The 26,098-nt window shown below is 44.2% G+C and overlaps 1 protein-coding gene across 1 annotated transcript in view; it reads right to left on the minus strand.

The window, feature by feature from the left end:
* Window positions 1–26,098, minus strand: part of LOC117513414 (carcinoembryonic antigen-related cell adhesion molecule 2-like) — a 290,345-nt gene that overhangs the window by 59,126 nt on the left and 205,121 nt on the right. Inside the window, exons 7-8 of the mRNA XM_034173599.1 lie at window positions 14,666–14,974; window positions 14,277–14,555 (exon numbers count right to left, since the gene is read on the minus strand). Coding sequence (XP_034029490.1) covers window positions 14,277–14,555; window positions 14,666–14,974 — 588 coding nt within the window. The remainder of the gene's footprint in view (window positions 1–14,276; window positions 14,556–14,665; window positions 14,975–26,098) is intronic.

Consider the following 26,098-nt stretch of genomic DNA (forward strand, 5'->3'; position numbering starts at 1 on the left):
TTCTACCACCGGAAGAACCTTTTTATTTGGCAGGTGGAACACTTAAACATTGATGAGCATGTCATCCAGTGTGTGTCCACTGTCACATGGTGTCTCCACTCCACACGGACGCAAAACAGAATAATTTAAGATTTTTTTAAATTTTTTTATTTTATTTTTGTCTTGGTAGATCATGGGATTTATTTTCATCGCATGCAGAATGCTGACGAGTTGACTGATGGCGGTGGTAAATGTTGCTGTGACTGAACGAAGCGGTGTCACTCTTTCAACTTTTAAAGCGCCAGTCGACTGCAACATTGGCATCCTCAGGCTGAGAAATGCACCTGGAGCAGAGAAACCACAGAGGGACTTGATTTAAAACACTACTACACAACAAAGAATTAAAGTATTTTCAGACATCGATTTCCAAAATCAGGACACTTCATGTGGATAGGTTTTTTGTCAGACTGTGATGATAAATCCGAATGAATGAAACGAACAGGCAGCGTCGAAAATGGAAGGTTGATAAGACGAATATTTTTGAAGAAATTATGGATATTTGCTAACAAAAGTGGACAATGGATGTTAATAATTACATTCTGGACTCACCTATTATTATTATTATTGTCCCTGAAAACAAGATTCTTAAAATTAAGCAAGACCAGATTAAGACTTTATATTTACTCATTGTGAATGGTTTAAATATTTGAATCAGTTTGTTTCCATGAGGACTGCAGCTTTCAGCCAATCAGTGGACAGCATTAATGGACATATTTTGACTTATAAATAAATTACAAGAAATGCTGCAGGACCACAGCCCTGGCCATGGGCAGTGGTCAACTCCCTTCCTTCTCGATGTTGAATCTCATCCATCCTATGAGATCGCACACATCAGAGTTGAACGGATGTCACAGCTGAAATATACATACTATTATTACTTGATCACCATCTAAACTCTGTAGGAGGTGTGACGTGGAACTGTATCCCCAGGCCATGACAACATTATTAAACATGAAACTCACCTCCACCATGGAATCACGATTGTTTCACAACGCAGAGCACACAGGATCCAGAAACCACAGCGGGTGGTGAAAAGACTCACACGGCTGCTGTGTGCTGCAAATAACCATGGCAAAAATAAATCCCATGTGATCAACCAACTGACATCACAGTGTACAGAGTTGTGTTGTGCTGCTGAAATGCAGTTGGGCTGTTCCCAACTGTGGCAATCATATCAGGCATGTTGGACTTTCAGCTGCTTAAGTAATCTGTGCCCCAGTTACTGTTATGATGAATACGAGTGTTAAAGATTTTGTATATATGTTATCACTGTTAAACATTTGTACATTTGTCTTTTTTCTCATGAGAACGGTGTTGTGCTGTTTTGCACTTCACCCTGAGAATGTACGTGTTATTCAACCTTGTTTTAGCTTTGTCTTCTTTCTCATGAGAACGGTGTTGTGCTGTTTTGCACTTCACCCTGAGAATGTACGTGTTATTCAACCTTGTTTTAGCTTTGTCTTCTTTCTCATGAGAACGGTGTTGTGCTGTTTTGCACCTGTCTTAACCAAGCCTGAGAATTCAATTTTGTTTTAGCACTCTGGGGTCAATCTGAGCTGGGAATGAAGGGCTGGATGTACTTATTATAATATAACTTTGTTTTCGCAGCCTCTAACGACTGGGAGTAAGAGAACGTTTTGACTGTTGTGATGTGGTGCTTAGTGTGAAGGAGTGTGAAGGACAGGACACTTCAGGCAGATGCAGAACAGCAACTGCAACAGACGAACGAGATGTGCTGACCTGTGTAAAAGAAAGTGTTCTTCCTTACAGCTGCACTTATTGACGTATGCGTTTATGTTACGGGAAGAAACTTGTCTTGCGTCATCACCCCCACCCTTAGGACAAGTTTTTTTGTTTATGTGATGAGGGCGTCTCTTAATAAAAAGAGCGGAAAAGCAGGCCAGACTTTAGTGTAGCCTTGGTGTACAGCCTGACTGCACTCCGCGCGTAAAATTTGACTTTCTGTCTCACTGGTGTTTCTTGACTCTGTTTGTCTTGTTAAAGGTTTTAAAAATGTTTGGAGGAGAAAATACCCAACATTGACTGGGGGCTCGTCCGGGATCTCAACAACACCGGAGGTGTCCGGCGGAGGTCGTCAAGTCCAGACGTAAATCCTTGGCCAAGGTCCGATCGATCGATTGATCGTGTCTGCAATTGTCGACCACCGTTGGCATCGTCTGGTTGACGAGATTTTCCCGAAGAAGACAGACAGGAAGTCGAGTCAGTGAGTAAAATTTCTTTGTAAACAGTACTGAGTGAGTGGTGATCAGATCACATAAAACAGTTAAATTCCGCAAGCGATGATACAGAATCGTCTGTTAATGCAAAGCAGTTAAACTCTGTAAGGAGGGTGCGGACTCCTCTGTTTATATACGCGTACCGGTAGGGGATAAAAGTGATCACATAAAACAGTTAAACTCCGTAAGCGATGGCGTGGAATCGTCTGTTAATGCAAAGCAGTTAAAATCCGCGAGGAGGGCGGACTCCTCTACGGTTGCGAGGGACGCCCGTAGTTAAATTCCGGAAGGAGGATACGGACTCCTCTGTTTTAATACGTAAAGGAAATCCCGGGTAGAAATACGTGCACTGTAAAAAAGCAGTTAAATTTGGCAGGGACGGCGGAGTCCCCTAATGCAGGACATTAGTTAAATTTCACGGGAGGGCGAGCTCCCCTGGGCTAAGAATACGCGTACGATTATTAAAAGTGTTTCTATGTGTAAATAGTGTTTTGTGTAAGTGTAAATAACTGTGTGAAAGTGTAATACTTTGGACAACGTTAGTGACAACCGTGTGTGTGGAAGCAGAGGCAAGTGATTCCGCTTCCTACGGGGAGGTGAAAGGAATCAACCACACGACGGCAAATTAATTGTCACGTCCAAAGAAAGTGTGAAAACTTCAGATTTAGAACACCCTAGGTGTGCCCCCGTCTGAAGTCCAAATTATAACAAGGGATAATAAAAATGGGGGGTAAGACGTCTAAAAATAAGGAAAATTTATCAACTGACGACTGGAAATTTATGGAGGCAAAAAATCCAAAAGCAACAAAGAAATTGGAGACCTGGATAAATAAACATGACTTTGACGGACGACTGAACCTGATCAGCATACAAAAGCTGAAGAAGGAGTTAGAACGGGAACATAAAGGTGATGAGAAAAAGATGCAGAAAGTAGGGGCAGATTTAGTGGCATTTTGGGAGGAGGAAGCAGAGAACAGACAGAAGCGAGCAGAGAAGCGACGATTAGAGAAAGCAAGGAAAAAGAAAGCTGTAGGTAAGGCAGAAGAAGATGTGATAATTCAGCACAGAGAACCAGAACAGCCTCAACAACCACCGCCGGCTGGATCGTCGGTGACAACAACACCTTTATCTCCTCTACCAGAGGATGACGATGTACCGCCACCACAGTATGATTTGGCAGTAAAACCTAAGGTAAAAAGAGAAAAACCAGAAAAACCACAAACACGCAGTCAAGCGAAAGTGCCTACAGCCCCTCCCATGATGGAACATAGTGATCAGGGAGGTGCCTATCCTATGATAGAAGTACCAAATCCTCGTGCAGGAACAGCAGGACAGCTATCAACCATGCTCGTTTATCGGACATGGAATGCTGATGATATCAAAGCAGCAGTCGACATGATACCATCGCCACATGTCGACATTGAGGGATTTATGCAGGATATAGAAAACATTAGAACATCTTACCACCTTAATGGACCTGAAGTCCAACAGGTGTGGATGAAAGCATGTGGCCCTAAATGGAGTCAGGTACGTGGAGACTGGAATCCTGCAGACCAACAAGGCGTACCACTGACACATGATGATCTAGTCTTGAAAACAAGAGTGGAAGCTATGATTACACGTGCAAAAGGTGTGTTAGGACCAAAGATAAATTATACTGAAATTACCAGGACAACACAGAAAGAAGGAGAACCATGGACAGAGTTTAGATGCAGATTTGAGAGTGTATTTAGGGTCCATAGTGGCATATTGCCAGGAACACCAGTGTATGAAAACAAATTGAAAAATATTTCACCTGTGAAGCTGACAATGACCGATTGATTCATGATGGCAACTCAACAGCTGTCATAACAGTAACAGGTGCCACTGAAGATGTTTTAAAATTGAGATTCACAGGTATGCCATTACACATGTCACTTTGTAAGCCATATTTGACAGAATGGCAAGAATTGGGACTGACAGTCATAACAGCTTTGTCAGCCACTGATTGGAGCAGAGTTGGACCACGAACGGAGTTCAGTCCATCAACCAAGTTGTATAAAGTGCCAGTTAATGTCTCATTGGTGCTGACAGCTGGAACACACATTGATGTGTCCACTTCACAATCCTGAGTGTTTCAGTTGAGTCCTGAAGAAGATGCTCTTCTCTCTTCAGTACCGTCAGGATTGTGGACAACAGGTCCTTCAGACGTAGGACTGATTAAAAATGCACAACCTGTAGTTATAAGGCCAAAAACAGAATACAGACCATGTGTAAGACAGTATCCATTGAAACCTGATGCAATTGACGGAATCAGGCCAGTAATAGAGGATTTATTAACAGCAGGAGTAATAGTGCCATGTCCAGATTCACCATGTAACACACCCATATTTCCTGTAAAAAAGGCTCCGCCCTCAGTGGGGTGGAGAATGATTCAAGATCTGCAGGCAGTAAATGCTGCTGTGATTAAAAGAGCACCATGTGTCCCAGATCCACACACCTTGTTAAATTCGCTGAGACCAAATTCTAATAGTTTCTCAGTAATTGACATAAGTAATGCATTTTTCTCTGTGCCAGTACATCCAGATAGTCAATTCTGGTTTGCTTTTACCTTTAAAGGACAACGATATACATTCACCAGATTACCGCAGGGTTACGCAGAGAGTCCAACTATTTATTCTCAAGTCATGTCAGCATGTGTAGCCAATTTCGTTCCACCGGCAGATAGCCAACTATTAGTGTATGTTGATGACATTTTGATTGCCTCTGACACACGAGAAAACTGCATAACTGACACAGTAGCATTATTATGTTTCTTATTTGACAATGGCCACAGAGTGAGTAGAAACAAAGTTCAGTTGTGTAGGGATAAAGTAAAATATTTAGGACATGAGTTATCAGCCACAGGGCGCACGATCCTGTCTGACAGGAAGGAAGCAATTTTACACGCTCCAAAACCACAAACCAAAAAGCAGATGATGTCATTTCTTGGACTGACTAATTACTGCAGGGCATGGATTCCCTGTTATGCAGAATTGACTAGTCCACTTTCTGATTTGATGTACAAGGATGATATTTCAATGTCAACCGTGTTGGAATGGAACAAAGATGCTGAGGAAGCTTTTGTAAAAGTAAAACAAACAGTGTCATCCGCAGTTTTGGCACTACCAGATTATAGTAAACCATTCATTCAAACAGCTGATTGTAAGAATAAGTTCATGACTAGTGTTTTGGTTCAAGTGTATGGCTCAAAATTAAGGCCAGTTGCCCACTACTCATCTAAATTGGATGCAGTGGCAAGTGCTTTACCACCATGTGTACAGGCTGTTGTTGCGGCCTCTATGGCTGTTCAGTTGACACTGAAAGTTCCACATGCAGTTTCTGCACTTCTGTTGCAGACAAACATGAGCCTTTTGTCCCCAGCAAGACATCTTTCGTGTATGTCCTTGCTATTATCACAACCACACCTTACGATAGAGCGATGTACAACATTGAATCCCTCCACATTGATACCTTTACCTGAGGATGGTGAGCCGCACAATTGTCTTGATGTAGCAACAGTCTGTACGAAAGCACGCCCAGACCTCCGGGACACACCCATCCCAAACAGTACAATCGTGTATGTGGATGGTTCTTCCACTAAAAATGCTTATGGACAAACGCAATCTGGATATGCTGTCGTCACAAATTCAGAAGTATTAGATTCTGCTTCATTGCCATCGTCATTTTCAGCACAAGCAGCTGAATTAGTTGCTTTAACTGCAGCTTGCTATCTGTTTCAAGGTACGGCCGTATCAATTTATACAGACAGCCAGTACGCTTTCAGCACAGTGCATGTGTTTGCAAAACTGTGGGAGGAGCGTGAAATGGTGACATCATCTGGAAAGTCAGTGACTCATGCCACTCTCCTAACTGCCCTACTGCAAGCTGTGAAGTTGCCTCAACAAATTGCTATATGCAAATGTGCGGCTCACACCAATGGCTCTGACAGTGTTTCAAAAGGGGGTATGATATCGCAATTGCAATCTATTTTTTGTCTTTATGGGTTCGATGCATATGCAAAACAGCATTGTAGAGCATGCATGATATGTGCAAAACACAACTCACAAGGCAATTTGAGACCCCAAAGAGGTAAATTTCCAACACCACAATATCCCTTTCAAGTGATTCATATGGATTATATACAGCTGAGTAAACATGAAGGGAAGGAATTTTGTTTAGTCATAATTGATGCCTTCTCAAAATGGGTAGAATTGTTCCCTACAAAACATGCAGATTCACTTACAGTGGCTAAAGCATTATGCAAAGACATCATCCCACGATTTGGAATACCAGAAACAGTCTATTCAGATAATGGAGCGCATTTTGTTAATACAATAGTGCAATACGTAGGAGAAGCGCTACAGGTTAATCTCAAAAATCATTGTGCTTATCATCCACAAAGTGCCGGATTAGTGGAAAGGACAAAGGGCACAATAAAAATAAGATTAAGGAAATGTATAGAAGAGACAAAACAAACCTGGATTGAATGTTTGGACCTAGTAAAATTGTATATGAGAATAACACCAACACCATCAGGGTTAACACCATTTGAGATACTTTATGGACGACCATATCGTCTACCAATTTTGACATGGATACTAAAACAGCAGATGAGGAACAAACATTAGCAAATTTTATGAAAAAGACATTAACACAGAAAGAGATAACTTAAACACATTTACTGCCGAATAATTTTGATCTTCCACAGGACGGCCTTCCAGTAGTCTAGCCAGGAGACTGGGTGTTCATCAGAGTCCAGTCCTCGTTGGGAAGGTCTATACCAAGTGCTGTTAACAACACCAACTGCAGTAAAGATAGCGGAGAGATCAACGTGGATACATCACTGTAAGATACAGTGTGTGTTGGCGGCCTCCACAGTGTAAGGGGAAGTCTGGCTACAAAGGGAGTCTATTTAATTAGCAATAGATTGTCTCAATGCCAGTGAAGCAGGGAGATCCTTGCACTATTAGGTGAGGTGGCTAACAACACTGTATCCTAGCAATCATGACTGAACTACAGCAGACCCCGGAGCGGCGTGCTCAGCGCCGCCGCTGCCGGACTGTTGGTAGGGCAGCCGGTTGCGTTGTGATCTTAGTGTGTTTCGTGCTCCTCGGATTCCTGGCCTGGTGGTTGACCCAAGAATTGCAGCTCACTGTGGACCGAGCCAGAGAACAACGCAAGCAACGTCAGAAGAGGTTTATTCATAATGTGAACGAGACAGATGGACACCCTCATATATACCATACTAATATGTGGTACAGATATGTTCATTTATTGGCTATGGAATTACGTTACTAATTGTTATGTTTGTTCGCAAATACCTATATCCTCAACACACCCAGCTCTGACGGCTAAACCGTACCCTGCTAGGGTGACAGAATGTCTTATCATACGGATGCATAATCAAACTGTATTTCGGGGGCAGTTCTAACACCACTTGCCTCAGTGCAACCACTTATATATTAGGGATTTCAACAGAGGACGTACAAGCGTGCCCAAGTGCTGCTCCATTGACTAGACTGAAGGGAAACGCAAAAATATCATCACGTTAAATTGTCATCACAACGGCCATTCCCAAATTGCTTTTACGGGACAGGGAATAAAACTGTAGGTAAAATTAAGAAACGTCTGTGTACCCAAACGTATGTTTTATCAAATAATTTAAGCCTAACCAAAACATAATATGTGGATGGTACTTATCTTCATCACATTGGACGGGGATGTAATTATACAGGCTCCTGTCCATGGGGAACGGATGAATCATGTGCTTATGTTAGTAAGTTTTTGCTACCACCTGTAAATGGTACTCCGGTGTATGATGACATCTATTGGCTTTGTGGTTCCAGACTGTACATGAGTCTCCCACCAAATTGGGGTGGTGTGTGTGCACCTACCCAGGTGACTGACCATACATATGTGGTAGGACCTCCACAGAGAAGAATGGCAGCACCAGACGGAGGAGATTGATATACCCAGATGTGTTACCACATGATCACATGTGGGGCTCGGATGTACTAAAGGACCAAAAAATTGTGGTCTGTAGGAGATAAAATAGTACATTCATTGTTCCCCTGGATAGGAGTGGGAAAAAATTCATTAATGATTGAAACTCTGAATTATCGATTGGGTCTGTTCATGAATGTAACTAAAAAAATAGTAGCAGCTCAAAACACTGAAATAGATGCTTTACGTACCATGGTGATGCAAAATCGCATGGTTTTAGACTTGCTTACTGGTTCACAGGGAGGAGTTTGTGTTCTGCTGAACACAACATGCTGTACTTTCATCCCAGACTCCATTCATTCAGTGGATATGCAGGACGCATTGGAAGAGCTGAATAAACTTCGTGATGCAATGCATAAAGACACCCTAGCCGTGAACCGGTGGAATCCCTGGTCCTGGTTGACTTCAGGACCATGTTGGCCTAATTCTGATTGGACTTTGCATGTGTTGTGTGATCCCTTAACAATGGTTGGCAAAATGGTGTCAAATACATTTGTACAGTGTAATCTGGCCTTCCAACAAACTATGCCAAAATATCAAGCATTGAAACAGTCAGACCTTAGTGAAGAAAACTATAATGACTGTACTGAGAATTATGATGATATTGAAAAGCTCACAACTCCAGTTCAAGCTTGAACTGTTGACGTGATGAGTTAACACACTCTTAGCCTATGAAGCTTTAGCTGAAAAAGTAATAAGACAAGTGGTGTAGTCGAATAATACAGAAAAATGGTTCATTTATACCAGTCAGCCGAAGTGATGTATGGTGGTGGTGTGGTGATAACAGAATCTTTGACAGACTGCCACGAAATGTGTCAGGTTATTGTGCATTAATATCATTATTGTTACCCATGACCCCTGAAGACGTTACAACATATGCAGCCTCTCTTATTCCTGAGGATTGGCAGAAAGGCATAGCCAGACATAGAGTGAAAAGAGATTGGAAAGGAGTGGGAAATCCAACATATATTGACGCAATAGGAGTCCCCAGGGGAGTGCCTGACGAGTATAAACTGGTTGATCAAATAGCAGCTGGATTCGAATCTTCCATCTGTTGGTGGTGTTCAATTAATAAAAACGTGGACAGAATAAACTACATCCACTACAATGTACAGAAATTAGGAAATTGGACTGAGGAAGGATTTAAGGCTGTCCATTCACAGTTAGAAGCCACGTCCCTTATGGCCTTCCAGAATCGTATTGCTCTGGATATGTTGTTGGCAGAGAAAGGAGGTGTTTGTGCCATGTTCGGAGAACAATGCTGCACATTCATTCCCAACAACACGGCTGCAGACGGCAGTCTCACTCAAGCCATTGACGGGCTGAGGACGTTGAACAGGAAGATGAAAGAGCACAGTGGAGTAAACACCGAAGGCTGGGATTGGTGGCTGGAAGGGATGGGAAAATGGAGGTCTTTGATTTCTTCACTATTAGTGTCTATAGCAGTATTTGCTGCAATTCTAACATTGTGTGGATGTTGTTGTATTCCATGTCTCCGAGGCCTTGTAAATAGAATGATAACCACAGCAATAAGTCCAGGACCAGGAGGGGGTCCAGCATCATATCCACTTCTGGGGACAGATGACGACAAGGAGGACGATGGCTCTCCTGACCTGTACCCAGACCAATGGAAGTATGATGACCCAGACACCGATGATGGTGACAATGATGACATCACCTCTGGGGTGTAAGCCTATAGAGAAAACATACCATGATGGACCTCTTAGTGAAAATCTCAAAAAGAAGTGCTAAGCTGAGTGATGCCTACTGTATGTTTAACAGGCGATAAACAGGAGGGGAATGTTAAAGATTTTGTATATATGTTATCACTGTTAAACATTTGTACATTTGTCTTTTTTCTCATGAGAACGGTGTTGTGCTGTTTTGCACTTCACCCTGAGAATGTACGTGTTATTCAACCTTGTTTTAGCTTTGTCTTCTTTCTCATGAGAACGGTGTTGTGCTGTTTTGCACTTCACCCTGAGAATGTACGTGTTATTCAACCTTGTTTTAGCTTTGTCTTCTTTCTCATGAGAACGGTGTTGTGCTGTTTTGCACCTGTCTTAACCAAGCCTGAGAATTCAATTTTGTTTTAGCACTCTGGGGTCAATCTGAGCTGGGAATGAAGGGCTGGATGTACTTATTATAATATAACTTTGTTTTCGCAGCCTCTAACGACTGGGAGTAAGAGAACGTTTTGACTGTTGTGATGTGGTGCTTAGTGTGAAGGAGTGTGAAGGACAGGACACTTCAGGCAGATGCAGAACAGCAACTGCAACAGACGAACGAGATGTGCTGACCTGTGTAAAAGAAAGTGTTCTTCCTTACAGCTGCACTTATTGACGTATGCGTTTATGTTACGGGAAGAAACTTGTCTTGCGTCATCACCCCCACCCTTAGGACAAGTTTTTTTGTTTATGTGATGAGGGCGTCTCTTAATAAAAAGAGCGGAAAAGCAGGCCAGACTTTAGTGTAGCCTTGGTGTACAGCCTGACTGCACTCCGCGCGTAAAATTTGACTTTCTGTCTCACTGGTGTTTCTTGACTCTGTCTTGTTAAAGGTTTTAAAAATGTTTGGAGGAGAAAATACCCAACATTGACGTCTGTTAGAAAAGTATCGGACCTTTTTATTTTTTTTCAAAAACCTGATGGATTTGAATCACATGTGCTTGCATGAGCAAACCTTGAACCTTTGTGTGCATGCGTGAACTTTTTCACGCTGGTTGATTGCATCATTTTCTGGTAAGCAACCTTTGTGTGAGGTGTGTGTCGTGCGATCGGCGTTTTTTCATTCCAAGGAAAAAGACGGAACGACTGGAGCAGCGCCGCATCAAATTTTGCCAGAAATTGGGCGACAGCCAGGTGGAAACCATTCGGATGATTCAGATGGCTTTCGGTGACGATCCTCTGGGCATCACACAGATTAAGGAGCGGTACAACCAATTTAAAGATGTCCGCACAACGGTGGAGAACGAGCCACGCTCCGGTCGGCCATCAACATGCTGAAATGACCAGATCATTCCAAAGTGAACGCTGTGGTGATGCGGGACCGTCGTGTGACTATCCGAGAAAGAGGTGGACATCAGCACTTTTTCAGCACATTCCACTGTGACAGAAGATTTGGCCATGAAAAGAGTGGCGGTGAAATTCATGCTGCTGCTGATGGCGCAGCAAAAGTGCTTTCGTGTTGAAGTCTCACAGGACATGCTGTGACATGCCCACCTCTTCCACAATTTCTCAGATAGTCACACAAATGAAATGTCACCGAAAGCCGTCTGAATCATCCGAATGGTTTCCACCTGGCTGTAGCCCAGTTTCTGGCAAAATTTGATGCGATGCTGCTCCAGTCGTTCCGTCTTTTTCCTTGAAATGAAAATCCGCCGAGCGCGCTGCACATGTCCTACACAAAGGCTGCTTACCAGGAAATGACGCAATTGACAGGTGTGAAAAAGTTCACGCATGCGCGCGAAGGTTCAAGGTTTGCTCATGCAAGCACACGTGATTCAAATCCATCAGGTTTTTGAAAAAAATAAAAAGGTCCGATACTTTTCTAACAGACCTCGTAATTAAGTAATGAGCTGTCAACATGGCAGACAAAATGAGCTCAACATTAAATGGATCCTTTTTCCACATTTCTGTACTGAGTGCATTCAGTTTGAATTTATCTTGTGCGCATTTTTTGTTTTCTTTTGTTTTTACTATTTGACATCAGCTGAATGAAAAAAACACCTCACGTGGAATGTTTTAATATATAAGTAGGTACATTAAGTTCACCACTGCTTTGTCCTTATTTCTATAAATTGTATAATCCAGAGTTTGACTTACAGAACTCCATGAGGCGTTCCGATCAAAAGAGGACAAAGTGAGTTTTCTGAACTGGACAGCAGTCATGGGACTTCTTTCAGTCCCTGCAATGGTTTTAAAAAAATTATTTTCGATTTTTCATGGTTGTCAGTTGTTTCCCAGCGATTGACATTCCAGTGAAAGGTCCTAATTAGCCAATGTTGTCATTTTTTTGACGATTTAGCTGATGGCACCCACTTGAAAGAGGGACAAATGCATGGACACACTCATGCATATAATATAGATCCAAACCGGAGAGTGTGGAAAAATTATTTTGTAATATTTAGCTCATTTTGTACACCATCTCTCTCAATCTCTGTCTCTCTCACGTTCTCTATGAGTTGTTTGATATCATTGTGCACCAACTGTGAGGAAATTTGACATCATGCTTTTAGACCACGGCAAACTGCTCAAATCCAGCATATACATCTATAAAGTCGGAAAATCAGCGGAAATGTGATGTCATCTGTAGCGCACCAGCACTACCGGAGACAACAAGGACACATAAGGGACGCTGACACAGTTACATCAAAAGGTATTTTCTCATCACTTCTATGTCTCTTTTAGAGCACACTACGTACTCACAAATGACATCATCCTATGTAACGAGGCCACAAATGTGGCATAGGACATTTGTGAATGATACACACACCACTGATCGCAAAACAACGTGCAACAACAGCAATGCAGATGAACAGTAGAGCTACAAACAGACACATGAAGCAAACATCATGAGCAGAACCACAACACAGATTGCGAGACTTTTACAAATTAAATCAGTTTAAGTGCAAACTAGCAAACACATAGTTTTGCTGCATCACTTTTATTCAATTCATTCTACTCTGTTTTGTGTTTTCTTCCTGGTTTTTTTTTGTTTTTTTTTAGTTTTATTTGAGTTGATCTCATTTTATTTTCCTTAAAATTGTATCAGTTCATTTTAAAGTGGTATGTTTTGGTAATGATTGAATGTGGTTTTGCGTCAGGACCCCATTGGAAAGATAATCACAGTGATAATTTGTGATATTGTGTACTGTGCACATAATTGGGCAATCCTGAATAAATATATTCATTCTGAGTTACCACTGATTTTGTGTGCTTTTGAGATACAGACTTGGCATCTGTGCCCAGAGTCACAGCGCAGAGCATCAAGAGAGCGACATAACATTACCACTGGCAGACATCCATCTGCGGGCTGAAAGCAATTAAGCAGAGTGATGTCATCACCAGGACTGATATCAAACACAGGAGTCTGTGTATGGCACATGTATGTAGGTGTGTTGTAGGATTGTCCAACTGAGGTCTTATTTATTGATTTCTACCAAACGTGGTATATTAATGAAGGTTGGCCCCAAAATTTCTGTTTTTTTTTGGGGGGGGGGGGACTCATCAAGAAATTTGATTTTCAATCCAATTTTGAACAAATGCGGCACACACTTACATTCCAGAACTACCCAGGTCATTTGGGTCAAGGTCAAAGTCATGGAAGTCGACTGAAAAGTTACTTAAAAATACAGTAAAGAAGAACTCATTCAAAACCATGTTAAATTAACTCTATAATGTTGTAAAATAGGCAGCATGGTGGATAAGTAGTTTGCACTGTTGCCTCACAGAAAGAAGGTCAAGGGTTCAATTCCCACCTGTGGCCTTTCTGTGTGGTGTTTGCATGTTCTCTCTGTGTTTGTGTTGGTTCTCTCCGGGTGCACCGGCTTCCTCCCACATCCACAGACATGCAGGTTCGGTGAAGTGGAAACTTTAAATTGTCCGTAGGTGTGACTGTGTTTGTTTGTCTGTATGTGACCCTGTGACAGACTGGTGTCCTGTCCACAGTGTGCTCTGCCTCACACCATGTGACTGCTCAGATAGGCTCCAGCCCCCCGGGTGGCCCTTAATTGGAGTAAGCGGGTATAGAGGATGGATGGTGGAGAATAGTATTGATCAACTTTAACACTCAAAGAGTTGATTAACACTACAATAGTGTGAATTGAACATGATTTTAAGGGACCACATGCATTAGTTACAGTGTTAATTTAACTCTGTAACCCATCTTACAAAAAATCTGATCCAGATGACTTCAGCTGGTAATGTGAAGATCTTTGTCACATGTGGAGTGTGAGCGTGCACGTTAGTAACTCACAGCTGATGGACAACTTTAGTTGATTGCTGGAGCCGTTACTGACGGGATTGGACACGTGACACGTGAACGGTCCGTGGTCGTAGCGGGTCACAGTGGTGATGATGAGAGTGGACCCTCCATCAGTGATCTGAACTCTGTCACTGTCTGTGACCTCTGAGGTGACGTTCAGCCAGAGGAAAGAGAGGGCGGAGCCAGAGGAGGTGCAGGTCAGACTGACGGAGCTGCTGAACTCCACCAGCTGTGTGGCGTTTGAAACAGCCACGACATCAGACACTCTGACTGCAGATAAATGAACAGAAAGGTTTGATGTTTGTGTTCAGACAAAACAAGTGGAACAGACAGAAACAGGAAACTGAAAATGATGAAACAGCATTTAAACATCAGCTCACCGTAAACATCCAATGTTCTACTGTCCTCATGCCATGCTCCATTGTTATCTATGTCAATATAATAAACCCCACTGTCCTTCAAAGTCACACTCCTGAGCTCCAGAGCTGCACTGTTTGGAAAGAGGGTGATTCTGCCTCTATAATCTGGACGTGGAATGGTTACTCCCTTAAAGTATATTCCTATTGGTGTAGAATCCTTTATCCACTCGATGTATATAATCTGTGTCTGTGATGGATTCAGTGTTGTGTTGAACCTCACTGTGTCTCCCACAGCTGCAGTCAGAGGATCATCTGGCAGTATTCCGACTGCTTTGGTCAAACCTGGAGGAGAAAGAAAAGTTCTGAGTGGAAGAACGACAACAAAATGGAACATTGGAAGAAAACTTCAGTCACAATGAGAAGATGTTCCTCTAAATCTAAAATAACCAGGAGGCTGAAATCAGGACAGAATCAATGTTTGGATGAAAAAACAAAACAAATTTTTCATATGTTTCAATGTGTTTGAAATTCAAATTCAAATTGTTCCAAATGTCACCATCTTGCCGATTGCCGCCACTTGACTTGTGCTTGTTCTGTTAGACCTCAGTGCTGCTTTTGATTGTTCCAAATGTCACCATCTTGCCGATTGCCGCCACTTGACTTGTGCTTGTTCTGTTAGACCTCAGTGCTGCTTTTGATACTGTTGACCATAAAATTTTATTACAGAGATTAGAGCATGCCATAGGTATTAAAGGCACTGCGCTGCGGTGGTTTGAATCATATTTGTCTAATAGATTACAATTTGTTCATGTAAATGGGGAATCTTCTTCACAGACTAAAGTTAATTATGGAGTTCCACAAGGTTCTGTGCTAGGACCAATTTTATTCACTTTATACATGCTTCCCTTAGGCAGTATTATTAGACGGTATTGCTTAAATTTTCATTGTTATGCAGATGATACCCAGCTTTATCTATCCATGAAGCCAGAGGACACACACCAATTAGCTAAACTGCAGGATTGTCTTACAGACATAAAGACATGGATGACCTCTAATTTCCTGCTTTTAAACTCAGATAAAACTGAAGTTATTGTACTTGGCCCCACAAATCTTAGAAACATGGTGTCTAACCAGATCCTTACTCTGGATGGCATTACCCTGACCTCTAGTAATACTGTGAGAAATCTTGGAGTCATTTTTGATCAGGATATGTCATTCAAAGCGCATATTAAACAAATATGTAGGACTGCTTTTTTGCATTTACGCAATATCTCTAAAATTAGAAAGGTCTTGTCTCAGAGTGATGCTGAAAAACTAATTCATGCATTTATTTCCTCTAGGCTGGACTATTGTAATTCATTATTATCAGGTTGTCCTAAAAGTTCCCTAAAAAGCCTTCAGTTAATTCAAAATGCTGCAGCTAGAGTACTGATGGGGACTAGAAGGAGAGAGCATATCTCACCCATATTGGCCTCTCTTCATTGGCTTCCTGTTAATTCTAGAATAAAATTTAAAATTCTTCTTCTTACTTATAAGGTTTTGAATAATCAGGTCCCATCTTATCTTAGGGACCTCGTAGTACCATATCACCCCAATAGAGCGCTTTGCTCTCAGACTGCAGGCTTACTTGTAGTTCCTAGGGTTTGTAAGAGTAGAATGGGAGGCAGAGACTTCAGCTTTCAGGCTCCTCTCCTGTGGAACCAGCTCCCAATTCAGATCAGGGAGACAGACACCCTCTCTACTTTTAAGATTAGGCTTAAAACTTTCCTTTTTGCTAAAGCTTATAGTTAGGGCTGGATCAGGTGACCCTGAACCATCTGTTGTGTGGGCCGCTGAAGAGGAGGTACTGCTGGCCCACCACCACCAGAGGGCGCCCTGCCTGGAGTGCCGCCGCCTCACGGGAGCAGCTACGGTGACAGCTGTCACCCATCACCTGAGACAGCTGACGGCAATCATCAGTGGGGTATATCAGCAGGACGGCACCTCCACCTCATTGCCGAGATATCGTTTCTACCGGAGAGGTAACGTATCGAAGCTAACGGAGTGTATCTTTTTGGATTGTGCTAGTTTGTGGATTACTGTTCCAACGAGAGGTGGAGGTAACTTCCCTGCTGTTCGGAGTCCTGGGTGCAAACGCACCCCCATCTAACTGTCCTTTGTTCCTCGCCAGCAGTACCAGGTCCGACACGCGGAGGCAGTGGCCACCTGGGAGTTCGGGACTTGGCGGCTCCAGTATTCCCGGGGTCCTGTGGCGGAGGAAGCCGTGTGGTTCCGGTCTTACCTTGGAGAGGCGTCTCCTATCTTCGAGCCTGCCCACACGACACTTTTGTGAATTGACTGTTGTTCATTTCCGTGATTGGTTGTATTCGTTGTGCACATTCACAACAGTAAAGCGTTGTTATTTTGACTTACTCCATTGTCCGTTCATTTGCGCCCCCTGTTGTGGGTCCGTGTTCCTACACTTTCACAACAGGATATCTCGGCCAGCGTCATGGATCCCGAGGGGCGTCAACCGGCTGTTGAACGGCCAATGGAAGAACAAGGCGCACAGGCGTCCGCAGGAGGGGTAATTGGTGAGTTGCAGCGGATCCTCACCGCTTTCACGACTCGGTTGGATTTGATGACCGAGCAGAACGTCCTCCTGAACCGCAGGGTGGAGGCTCTCGCCGCGCAGGTGGAAGCGCGCCCTCTGGGCGCCGCTGCGGCTCTCCCTCCCGTAGAACCTGTGCGTAACAGCGACGTTCCACTGGTTGTCCAATGACCCCTCCCACCTTCCCCTGAAGCATACATAAGCCCCCCAGAGCCGTACGGAGGCTGTGTGGAGACGTGCGCGGATTTTCTTATGCAGTGTTCGCTCGTCTTCGCACAGCGTCCCGTCATGTACGCGACTGACGCTAGCAAAGTAGCTAATGTGATAAATCTGCTTCGTGTTGAGGCACGCGCTTGGGCTACAGCGCTCTGGGAGCAAAGTTCACGGCTCCTTCTGACATATGATGGGTTTGTGAGGGAGCTCAGAACGGTGTTCGATCACCCTAATAGAGGAGAGACCGCTTCAGCCGTGCTGCTGTCAATGAGACAGTGGTGCCGGAGCGCAGCTGCCTATGCAGTCGACTTCCGCATCGCGGCTGCGAGGTCCGGCTGGAATAGCGCTGCCCTCCGCGCCGCCTTCGTAAACGGACTGTCGTTGGTCCTCAAGGAGCACCTGGTGGCTAAGGACGAACCGCGGGATTTAGATGGGCTTATCGATCTTGTTATACGATTAGACAATCGGTTAAATGAGCGCCGTCGGGAACGAGACGAAGGGCGTGGCCAGGCACGCGTCGTCCCTCTCCCTTCCGGTTCCCGACTGCATTCCACCCTCCCCACGCTCCATGGCCCCTGCGCTCCGTGCGGTTACAGCCCCCCCTGCTGACGAAGCTATGGACACGAGTAGGGCAACATTTAGGGCACCGGTCACACAAAGGAGGCTGGCCCGCGGGGCGTGTTTTGTTTGTGGCTCGATTGAGCATCAAGTAAGGGACTGCCCTGAGCGGTTAAACACCAACGCCCGCCCCTAGAAACTGGGCTAGGGGTGGGCCGAGACGTTCACGTGGGACACACCCACATCGCCACACGACTCCCAGTTACAATCCTTTATGAGGATTTAACCCTGAAGGCCCCAGCACTGGTGGACACGGGCTCAGAAGGGAATTTGCTAGACAGCAAATGGGCCAGGGAGATAGGGTTCCCTCTGGTGGCACTTACCTCGCCTGTGCAGGTACGGGCGCTAGATGGCTCCCTACTCCCTCCAATCACTCACAAGACACCACCAGTAATTCTGGTGGTGTCGGGGAATCACCGGGAGGAAATCGAGTTTTTCGTGACTCCGGCCACCTCCCGTGTGATTTTAGGTTTTCCCTGGATGTTGAAACACAATCCCCGGATCGATTGGCCGTCCAGGGTAGTGGTTCAGTGGAGCGAGACCTGCCATCGGGTATGTTTAGGTTCCTCGGTTCCTCCCGGTTCCCAGGCCAGGGAGGAGGTCAGAGCCCCGCCCAATCTAGGGACGGTGCCGGTGCAGTACCATGACCTTGCGGAGGTGTTCAGCAAGGATCTGGCACTCACCCTTCCCCCGCACCGCCCGTATGATTGTGCCATTGATTTGGTTCCAGGCGTTGAGTTCCCGTCCAGTAGGCTGTACAACCTCTCACGACCTGAACGCGAATCAATGGAGACCTACATCCGGGACTCTTTGGCTGCCGGGTTGATCCGGAATTCCACCTCCCCGATGGGTGCGGGTTTCTTTTTTGTGGGGAAAAAGGATGGCGGATTACGTCCATGCATCGATTACAGGGGGCTGAACGAAATCACGGTTCGTAACCGATACCCCTTACCCTTGTTGGATTCGGTGTTCACGCCCCTGCATGGAGCCAAGATATTCACCAAGCTTGATCTTAGGAATGCGTATCACCTGGTTCGGATCCGGAAGGGAGACGAGTGGAAGACAGCATTTAACACCCCGTTAGGTCATTTTGAGTACCTGGTCATGCCGTTCGGTCTTACAAATGCTCCCGCGACGTTCCAAGCATTGGTTAATGATGTCTTGTGGGACTTCCTGCACCGATTCGTCTTCGTATATTTAGACGACATACTCATCTTTTCTCCGGATCCTGAGACCCATGTCCGACATGTACGTCAGGTCCTGCAGCGGTTATTGGAGAACCGGCTGTTTGTTAAGGGCGAGAAGTGTGAGTTTCACCGCACCTCTTTGTCCTCCCGCCGTCCCAGGGACACACCGTCATCCTCACGATAGTGGACCGATTCTCCAAGGCGGCCCACTTCGTGGCCCTCCCGAAGCTCCCAACGGCCCAGGAGACAGCGGACCTCCTGGTCCACCACGTCGTCCGCCTGCATGGGATACCATCAGACATCGTCTCCGATCGCGGTCCCCAGTTCTCCTTGCATGTCTGGAGGAGGTTTTGCCGGGAACTGAGGGCCACGGTCAGTCTCTCATCCGGGTATCACCCCCAGACCAACGGGCAAGCAGAGCGGGCCAATCAAGAAATGGAGCAAACACTGCGTTGTGTGACAGCCGCACACCCGGCGGCCTGGAGTACTCATCTGGCCTGGATCGAGTACGCCCACAACAGTCAAGTGTCATCAGCCACCGGCCTCTCCCCCTTTGAGGTGTGTTTGGGGTATCAGCCCCCATTGTTCCCGGTGGTTGAGGGAGAGGTTGGTGTGCCCTCGGTCCAGGCCCACCTGCGGAAGTGCCGTCGGGTGTGGCGTGCCGCCCGTTCTGCTTTGTTGAAGGCCCGGATGAGGGCGAATACCCATGCAGACCGGCGGCGGACCCCGGCCCCTACGTATCGCCCCGGGCAGAAAGTGTGGTTGTCCACCAAGGACATCCCACTACAAGTGGCCTCCCCAAAACTGCAGGACAGGTACATAGGACCGTTTAAAATTCTCAAGGTCATCAATCCCGCCGCAGTGAGGCTTCGGCTTCCAGCCTCACTGCGGATCCATCCAGTACTTCATGTGTCAAAGCTCAAGCCCCATCACACCTCACCCCTCTGTACACCCGGTCCGGCACCACCTCCTGCCCGGATCATCGATGGCGAGCCGGCTTGGACAGTGCGCCGGTTGTTGGACGTCCGACGGATGGGCCGGGGCTTTCAATATCTGGTGGACTGGGAGGGGTACGGTCCCGAAGAATGCTCCTGGGTGAAGAAGAGCTTCATCCTGGACCCGGCCCTCCTGGCCGACTTCTACCGTCGCCACCCGGACAAGCCCGGTCGGGCGCCAGGAGGCGCCCGTTGAGGGGGGGGGTCCTGTTGTGTGGGCTGCTGAAGAGGAGGTACTGCTGGCCCACCACCACCAGAGGGCGCCCTGCCTGGAGTGCGGGCTTCAGGCACCAGAGGGCGCCGCCGCCTCACGGGAGCAGCTACGGTGATAGCTGTCACCCATCACCTGAGACAGCTGACGGCAATCATCAGTGGGGTATATCAGCAGGACGGCACCTCCACCTCATTGCCGAGATATCGTTTCTACCGGAGAGGTAACGTATCGAAGCTAACGGAGTGTATCTTTTTGGATTGTGCTAGTTTGTGGATTACTGTTCCAACGAGAGGTGGAGGTAACTTCCCTGCTGTTCGGAGTCCTGGGTGCAAACGCGCCCCCATCTAACTGTCCTTTGTTCCTCGCCAGCAGTACCAGGTCCGACACGCGGGGGCAGTGGCCACCTGGGAGTTCGGGACTTGGCGGCTCCAGTATTCCCGGGGTCCTGTGGCGGAGGAAGCCGTGTGGTTCCGGTCTTACCTTGGAGAGGCGTCTCCTATCTTCGAGCCTGCCCACACGACACTTTTGTGAATTGACTGTTGTTCATTTCCGTGATTGGTTGTATTCGTTGTGCACATTCACAACAGTAAAGCGTTGTTATTTTGACTTACTCCATTGTCCGTTCATTTGCGCCCCCTGTTGTGGGTCCGTGTTCCTACACTTTCACAACACCATCCCTTAGTTATGCTGCTATAGACGTAGACTGCTGGGGGGTTCCCATGATGCACTGAGTGTTTCTTTCTCTTTTTGCTCTGTATGCACCACTCTGCATTTAATCATTAGTGATCGATCTCTGCTCCCCTCCACAGCATGTCTTTTTCCTGGTTCTCTCCCTTAGCCCCAACCAGTCCCAGCAGAAGACTGCCCCTCCCTGAACCTGGTTCTGCTGGAGGTTTCTTCCTGTTAAAAGGGAGTTTTTCCTTCCCACTGTAGCCAAGTGCTTGCTCACAGGGGGTCGTTTTGACCGTTGGGGTTTTACATAATTATTGTATGGCCTTGCCTTACAATATAAAGTGCCTTGGGGCAACTGTTTGTTGTGATTTGGCGCTATATAAAAAAAAATTGATTGATTGATTGATTGACTATCATCCAGCCCATAAATGGTTAAAGAGGCGGAGCATGAGCAAGACCAGCCTGAAGTGGGCGGGGCAAATAAAGCCTGAACACACCCCCATCTGACAGTCATCAAATAAGCTAAAGCTAACAGCTACAGAGACCAAAACAGTTGTTTTGTTCCAGGCTGTAAACATGTTTATTTCTGCTGTAAAGTTGGAGATTTTAACACAGACCGGCCTTCTGTCCAGGGTGGACTCTGACTCGCACCCTATGATGGCTGATTTGGCTCCAACCCCCCGCGGCCCTCGATTGGAGTCAGTGGGAATAGAACATGATTGAGTTCAGATATTTTATGGTTTATGAACTTGACTGTTTCAAGCCCATATAACATTTTCCCTTCATGTCTGACACCTTGACATGTGGGTGTGGCATCGCTGCTCTTTGAATCAAATATTTACAGATAATTTTCTGAAATCATCATCTCCAAATCATAAAATAAATGTGAACACACTGAATGTGCAAAGCTCAAAAAATAAGTGTTCTAGTCAGGTGTGTGTGTGTGCGTGTGTTATTGGTTTTTATTATTTTGTTCAATAATTAAACCGGACTGATTTCAGTTACTTTTAAAGACATATGATGAAGCTACTTTTATATCTAAATATTTACAACACAGAAACAGAACTTTAATGTGTTTATTTAACAGTAACAGATTTTCTCTGAATTATATGTCATGAATATAATTGCACACATTCTATAAGTCAGCAGGAAAATACAGAAATAACATGCGATTCTTCAAAATTACACAATAAAATTCACTTAAATGACATCTAAAGGCTCTAAAAGAACTTCCAGTGGAGAAAAAACTTTCATGAGCTCCTCTGTTACTCTAAACTACAACTAATAAAAAAGTTCTTACCAGTAAAAGCCACAGAAAAAATACAAAGAAGAAGTAAAGTATCCATCAGTTAAAGTTCTGTCATCATCTGCCGGCTGTAATTATGTGACTCACATCAACAGAAATGTGCAAAGAGAAAAATACAGACCTGAAGAAAACACAGCGATTAGATCCGGCTTTTAAGTGAAGAAAAAAAGCTGTTACAGCGCCACCCAGTGGCATAAAGTCCACGTTTAAAGTCAAATCAATTGAATTCAATACAATGTATTCATATAGAGTTACATCACAGCAAACATGTTCACAAAACTGTCAAGAGCGCAATTTAGAACTACAAATTGGTGGGGACAAAGTGTGAGGCCCGCAGGGCTGAAGCCCATAGGCCGGGGGTCTGGTGGCTGCTTTAGGCCCCCAGACCCTCGACTGAGATGAATAAATTATCTTAAAATGTCTTTATGGTGGCCAAACAGTGCCAAAGTATCCTCTGGTTACTGTTAGACATGTAAAGGTGATCATGTTCAGTGTGTTTTGTTTAGGAGTTTTTAAAATGTTTTCAACCAATCGACCTAAAACTCAAATCTTGGAAGATAAAATGAGTTTTTGTAAGTTTTTTATTTTTTTTTGGCATTTCATTCAGTTTGTCAATAACCAGGAACTGACCTTGAACCTGTCAGTCATCTGATTACAGACAAATTAAATTTCGCACAGATTCTGTTCCAGTGAAATCTACTCACAGTCAGTCATTAAGAACAAGAAATGTTGTTCTGACTGCAAAATTCAGACTTTATTCAAATTCAGTGGACTTGTGCATCTCTGACTTTTTACACGTTGTGAATGAAATAATAAAAACTATTTGATCTTTTTCTTTATTTTCTGCAGCTTCCTTCTTGGGTTCTGCTCCAGTTATGGAAAGGCTCAGCGTGAAGATGTATCAGAGTGTAAGTGATACTTTTTACTTTGGAATATTTCAGCAGCTTTGCTTCTTTTCATTTATTTGTACTTTAATGCTGTTAACTTTAGTTGATTAAATCTCTGACTTTGTCAACACAAGTTTATGCAGTTAAACTCCACTAGAATCAAACAGGTTTTGTGATTTTAAGGGGAGTCATGAGGATAAAATGTTGAACTGCTTTTATTCTTTGACCCAAATTATTGTTGTTACTGATTCAGATTTTGGCTCAAACTTTTCAACATTAATGTTGTTGGTTTTTGTGTGTTTGTGCTCATTAAAATGTTTCTGTTTTATCTGCAGGAACTCGCAGATCTGAAGAGGGAAAATTTCTCTCTCAAGCTCCAAATTCATGAGCTGGAGAAACACCGGCAGCAGACGTCTGCAGACTCCACTGAGGACGTTTTCCAAACGGGGGTGTGTGGACTTTAGAATGGAAAATGTTCAAGATCTAAAATCTCTGACTGATTATTCATTTGACACCTCTGTGATTTACTAGTTAACATCTCAGTTTCTGCCTGTCACTAGTTAACTAGTGAGACTTTGAGTGTTACTAGTTTGGCAACTGGTGCCTCAAAAACTAGTTGGTACTTTGGTTCTACGAGTGCAGCACCTGGTATCACTAGTAAGGATTCTGTTTAAACTCCTTTGATAAATGTGCTGCTAGTTACTGAAAAAGAGTGACGAGGAAGAACTGTTAGTTACCGAGTATACATACACACACATATATATATGTGTGTGTATGTATGTGTGTGCAAAATTCAGTTTTTAACAAACTGTATCTCTCTCAGGTTGATCAGGAGCTCCATACCCTTTTGTGGGAAAAGGAAATGGAGCTGGTCCAGATTCGGGACTAACATCTGTCCAAGGTCCTGGAGGTCCAAAGGCTCCAGCTTGACCTTAAAAAAAGGAGCAGCAGCTGACTGACCTGATGGAGAAAAATGAGCACCTGGAGAAGGAACTGAAGGACCTTCAACAGCAGAGAAGGAAAGACTGTGAAGCTGTAAAGGTAACGAGTCACCCATTAATTTTAACCTGAACTATAACACAAAATGCCCCTTCCTCCCCCATGTCAACCTCAGTTTTATGATACCATCATGACATTTTTTCTGATCCCATTGTGAACATCTATTATATTTCCTGACGGTGTCACAAACTAATTAATTAAATCACTTTTCGTGATGTCGTCATAGACTTGGCATGAGATCTTGTTGCCTTTTTCCCAGTAAAAGTCTCCTTGTTTGAATGATTGATGGAAATGAACTCCAAGACATATTCAGTGACGTGGAAATGTTTTTGTTTCCAAATATCTTTGATTCAAGCTTTTGCATGTTGCTGTATTGAATCATTTGTGAAAGTTAATTTTTGACTTTTCCTCCTCCAGGAGTTCACAGTTCAAATGAGGACGCTGCAGGACAGGACAAAGGATGTGGAGGTAAACTGACATCGAGCATCACATTCACACAGCTTCTGCTCTGATTCATGGTTTTTTTTTTTTGGACATTCTGACACATTATCAACACATTATCCTTAGATTTTACTTTGTCAGTGAAGTTTGTCTTCTTTTGTCCTCTCTGTTTGTAGAAGACAACTGCAGTTTTGCTGAGACAGCTGCAGACATGGACCAGAAGCAAAGGGACACGGAGGAACAACTCACCATGCTAACAACAGCTGTGACATTTGCATTTGTTTGTTTGTTTTTTTAATTTAATACAAACAGTAGATCGTTTTTTGTTGATCTACTGAAAAACATTGAGGTTCATGAGTCCAAAGCTCAGAATGAACAGCTGTTTGAAGAACTGTTCATGATCAAAAACTTAACTGAGAACCTGATCAAATCTCTGGAGGACACACAGAATCAGAACAAGGTACATGGACACACCAGTTTGTTCTTTCACACTAAATTCAGATGGAGAGTTTTCTCACAGTGACGTCACTGCTTCTTTATGTGCTCAGACTCTGTGTGGAAAGTTGGAGGAGATAAAAAATGAACTCAGCACTGAGAAGAAAAATGGGATCAAGTTCACAAAGACCATCCAGGGGCTGCTGCAGGTCATCAACAAAAAAGACAAAGAGGTATACCTTGAAAATATGTTTTTTTTAAACTATTAGATATTATTGTAAATGGTGTCAGCAGGCTGTGCTGAAATGTTTGTGTCAACAGTTTGTCTTTGTGTCTTGCAGATTGCAGAGCTGCATCGTGGGACAGAAAGCAGGGAGGCTGCTTTAGAAAAAGAAAGAGACAAGGCGCAGTTCACAGCCAGGATGTTGGCACAGCTGTTCACAGCAAATGAAGAGTTTCTTTTCGACAGTGAGAGCGCTTTCAAAGGCTGCTCTTAAGCATTAAATATGAATCATCACAATAAACTGAATTTAAATCATGGGCCTTTGTTTTCCTCCAAACTTAGACATTTTGCATCATCATAATATCATGTAAGTTATAATATAAAATAATATAATAACATTATAATATAAAATAAGTTATTTAAGATAAAATTTGGAACTCTAGGATATGAAATGTTCTAGCGGACCTTTTTACCACACTATTACACAACTGTGAACCCAAAACATCAACATGTAAATATCAAACAATTTACCTCAGTTGCCCCTGCACGTTCATTTAATGAGAAGAGAAGACGAGGACTCAGACCATTGCTCAGTTTGACCTCGTCACAGTTTTAATTAACATGCTGAGTCAAACTGCAATAACAAAAGTTCTGCTTGGTTCAATACAGGCCTG

The sequence above is a fragment of the Thalassophryne amazonica genome, chromosome 7 (assembly GCF_902500255.1).
Source record: "Thalassophryne amazonica chromosome 7, fThaAma1.1, whole genome shotgun sequence".
NCBI lineage: Eukaryota > Metazoa > Chordata > Actinopteri > Batrachoidiformes > Batrachoididae > Thalassophryne > Thalassophryne amazonica.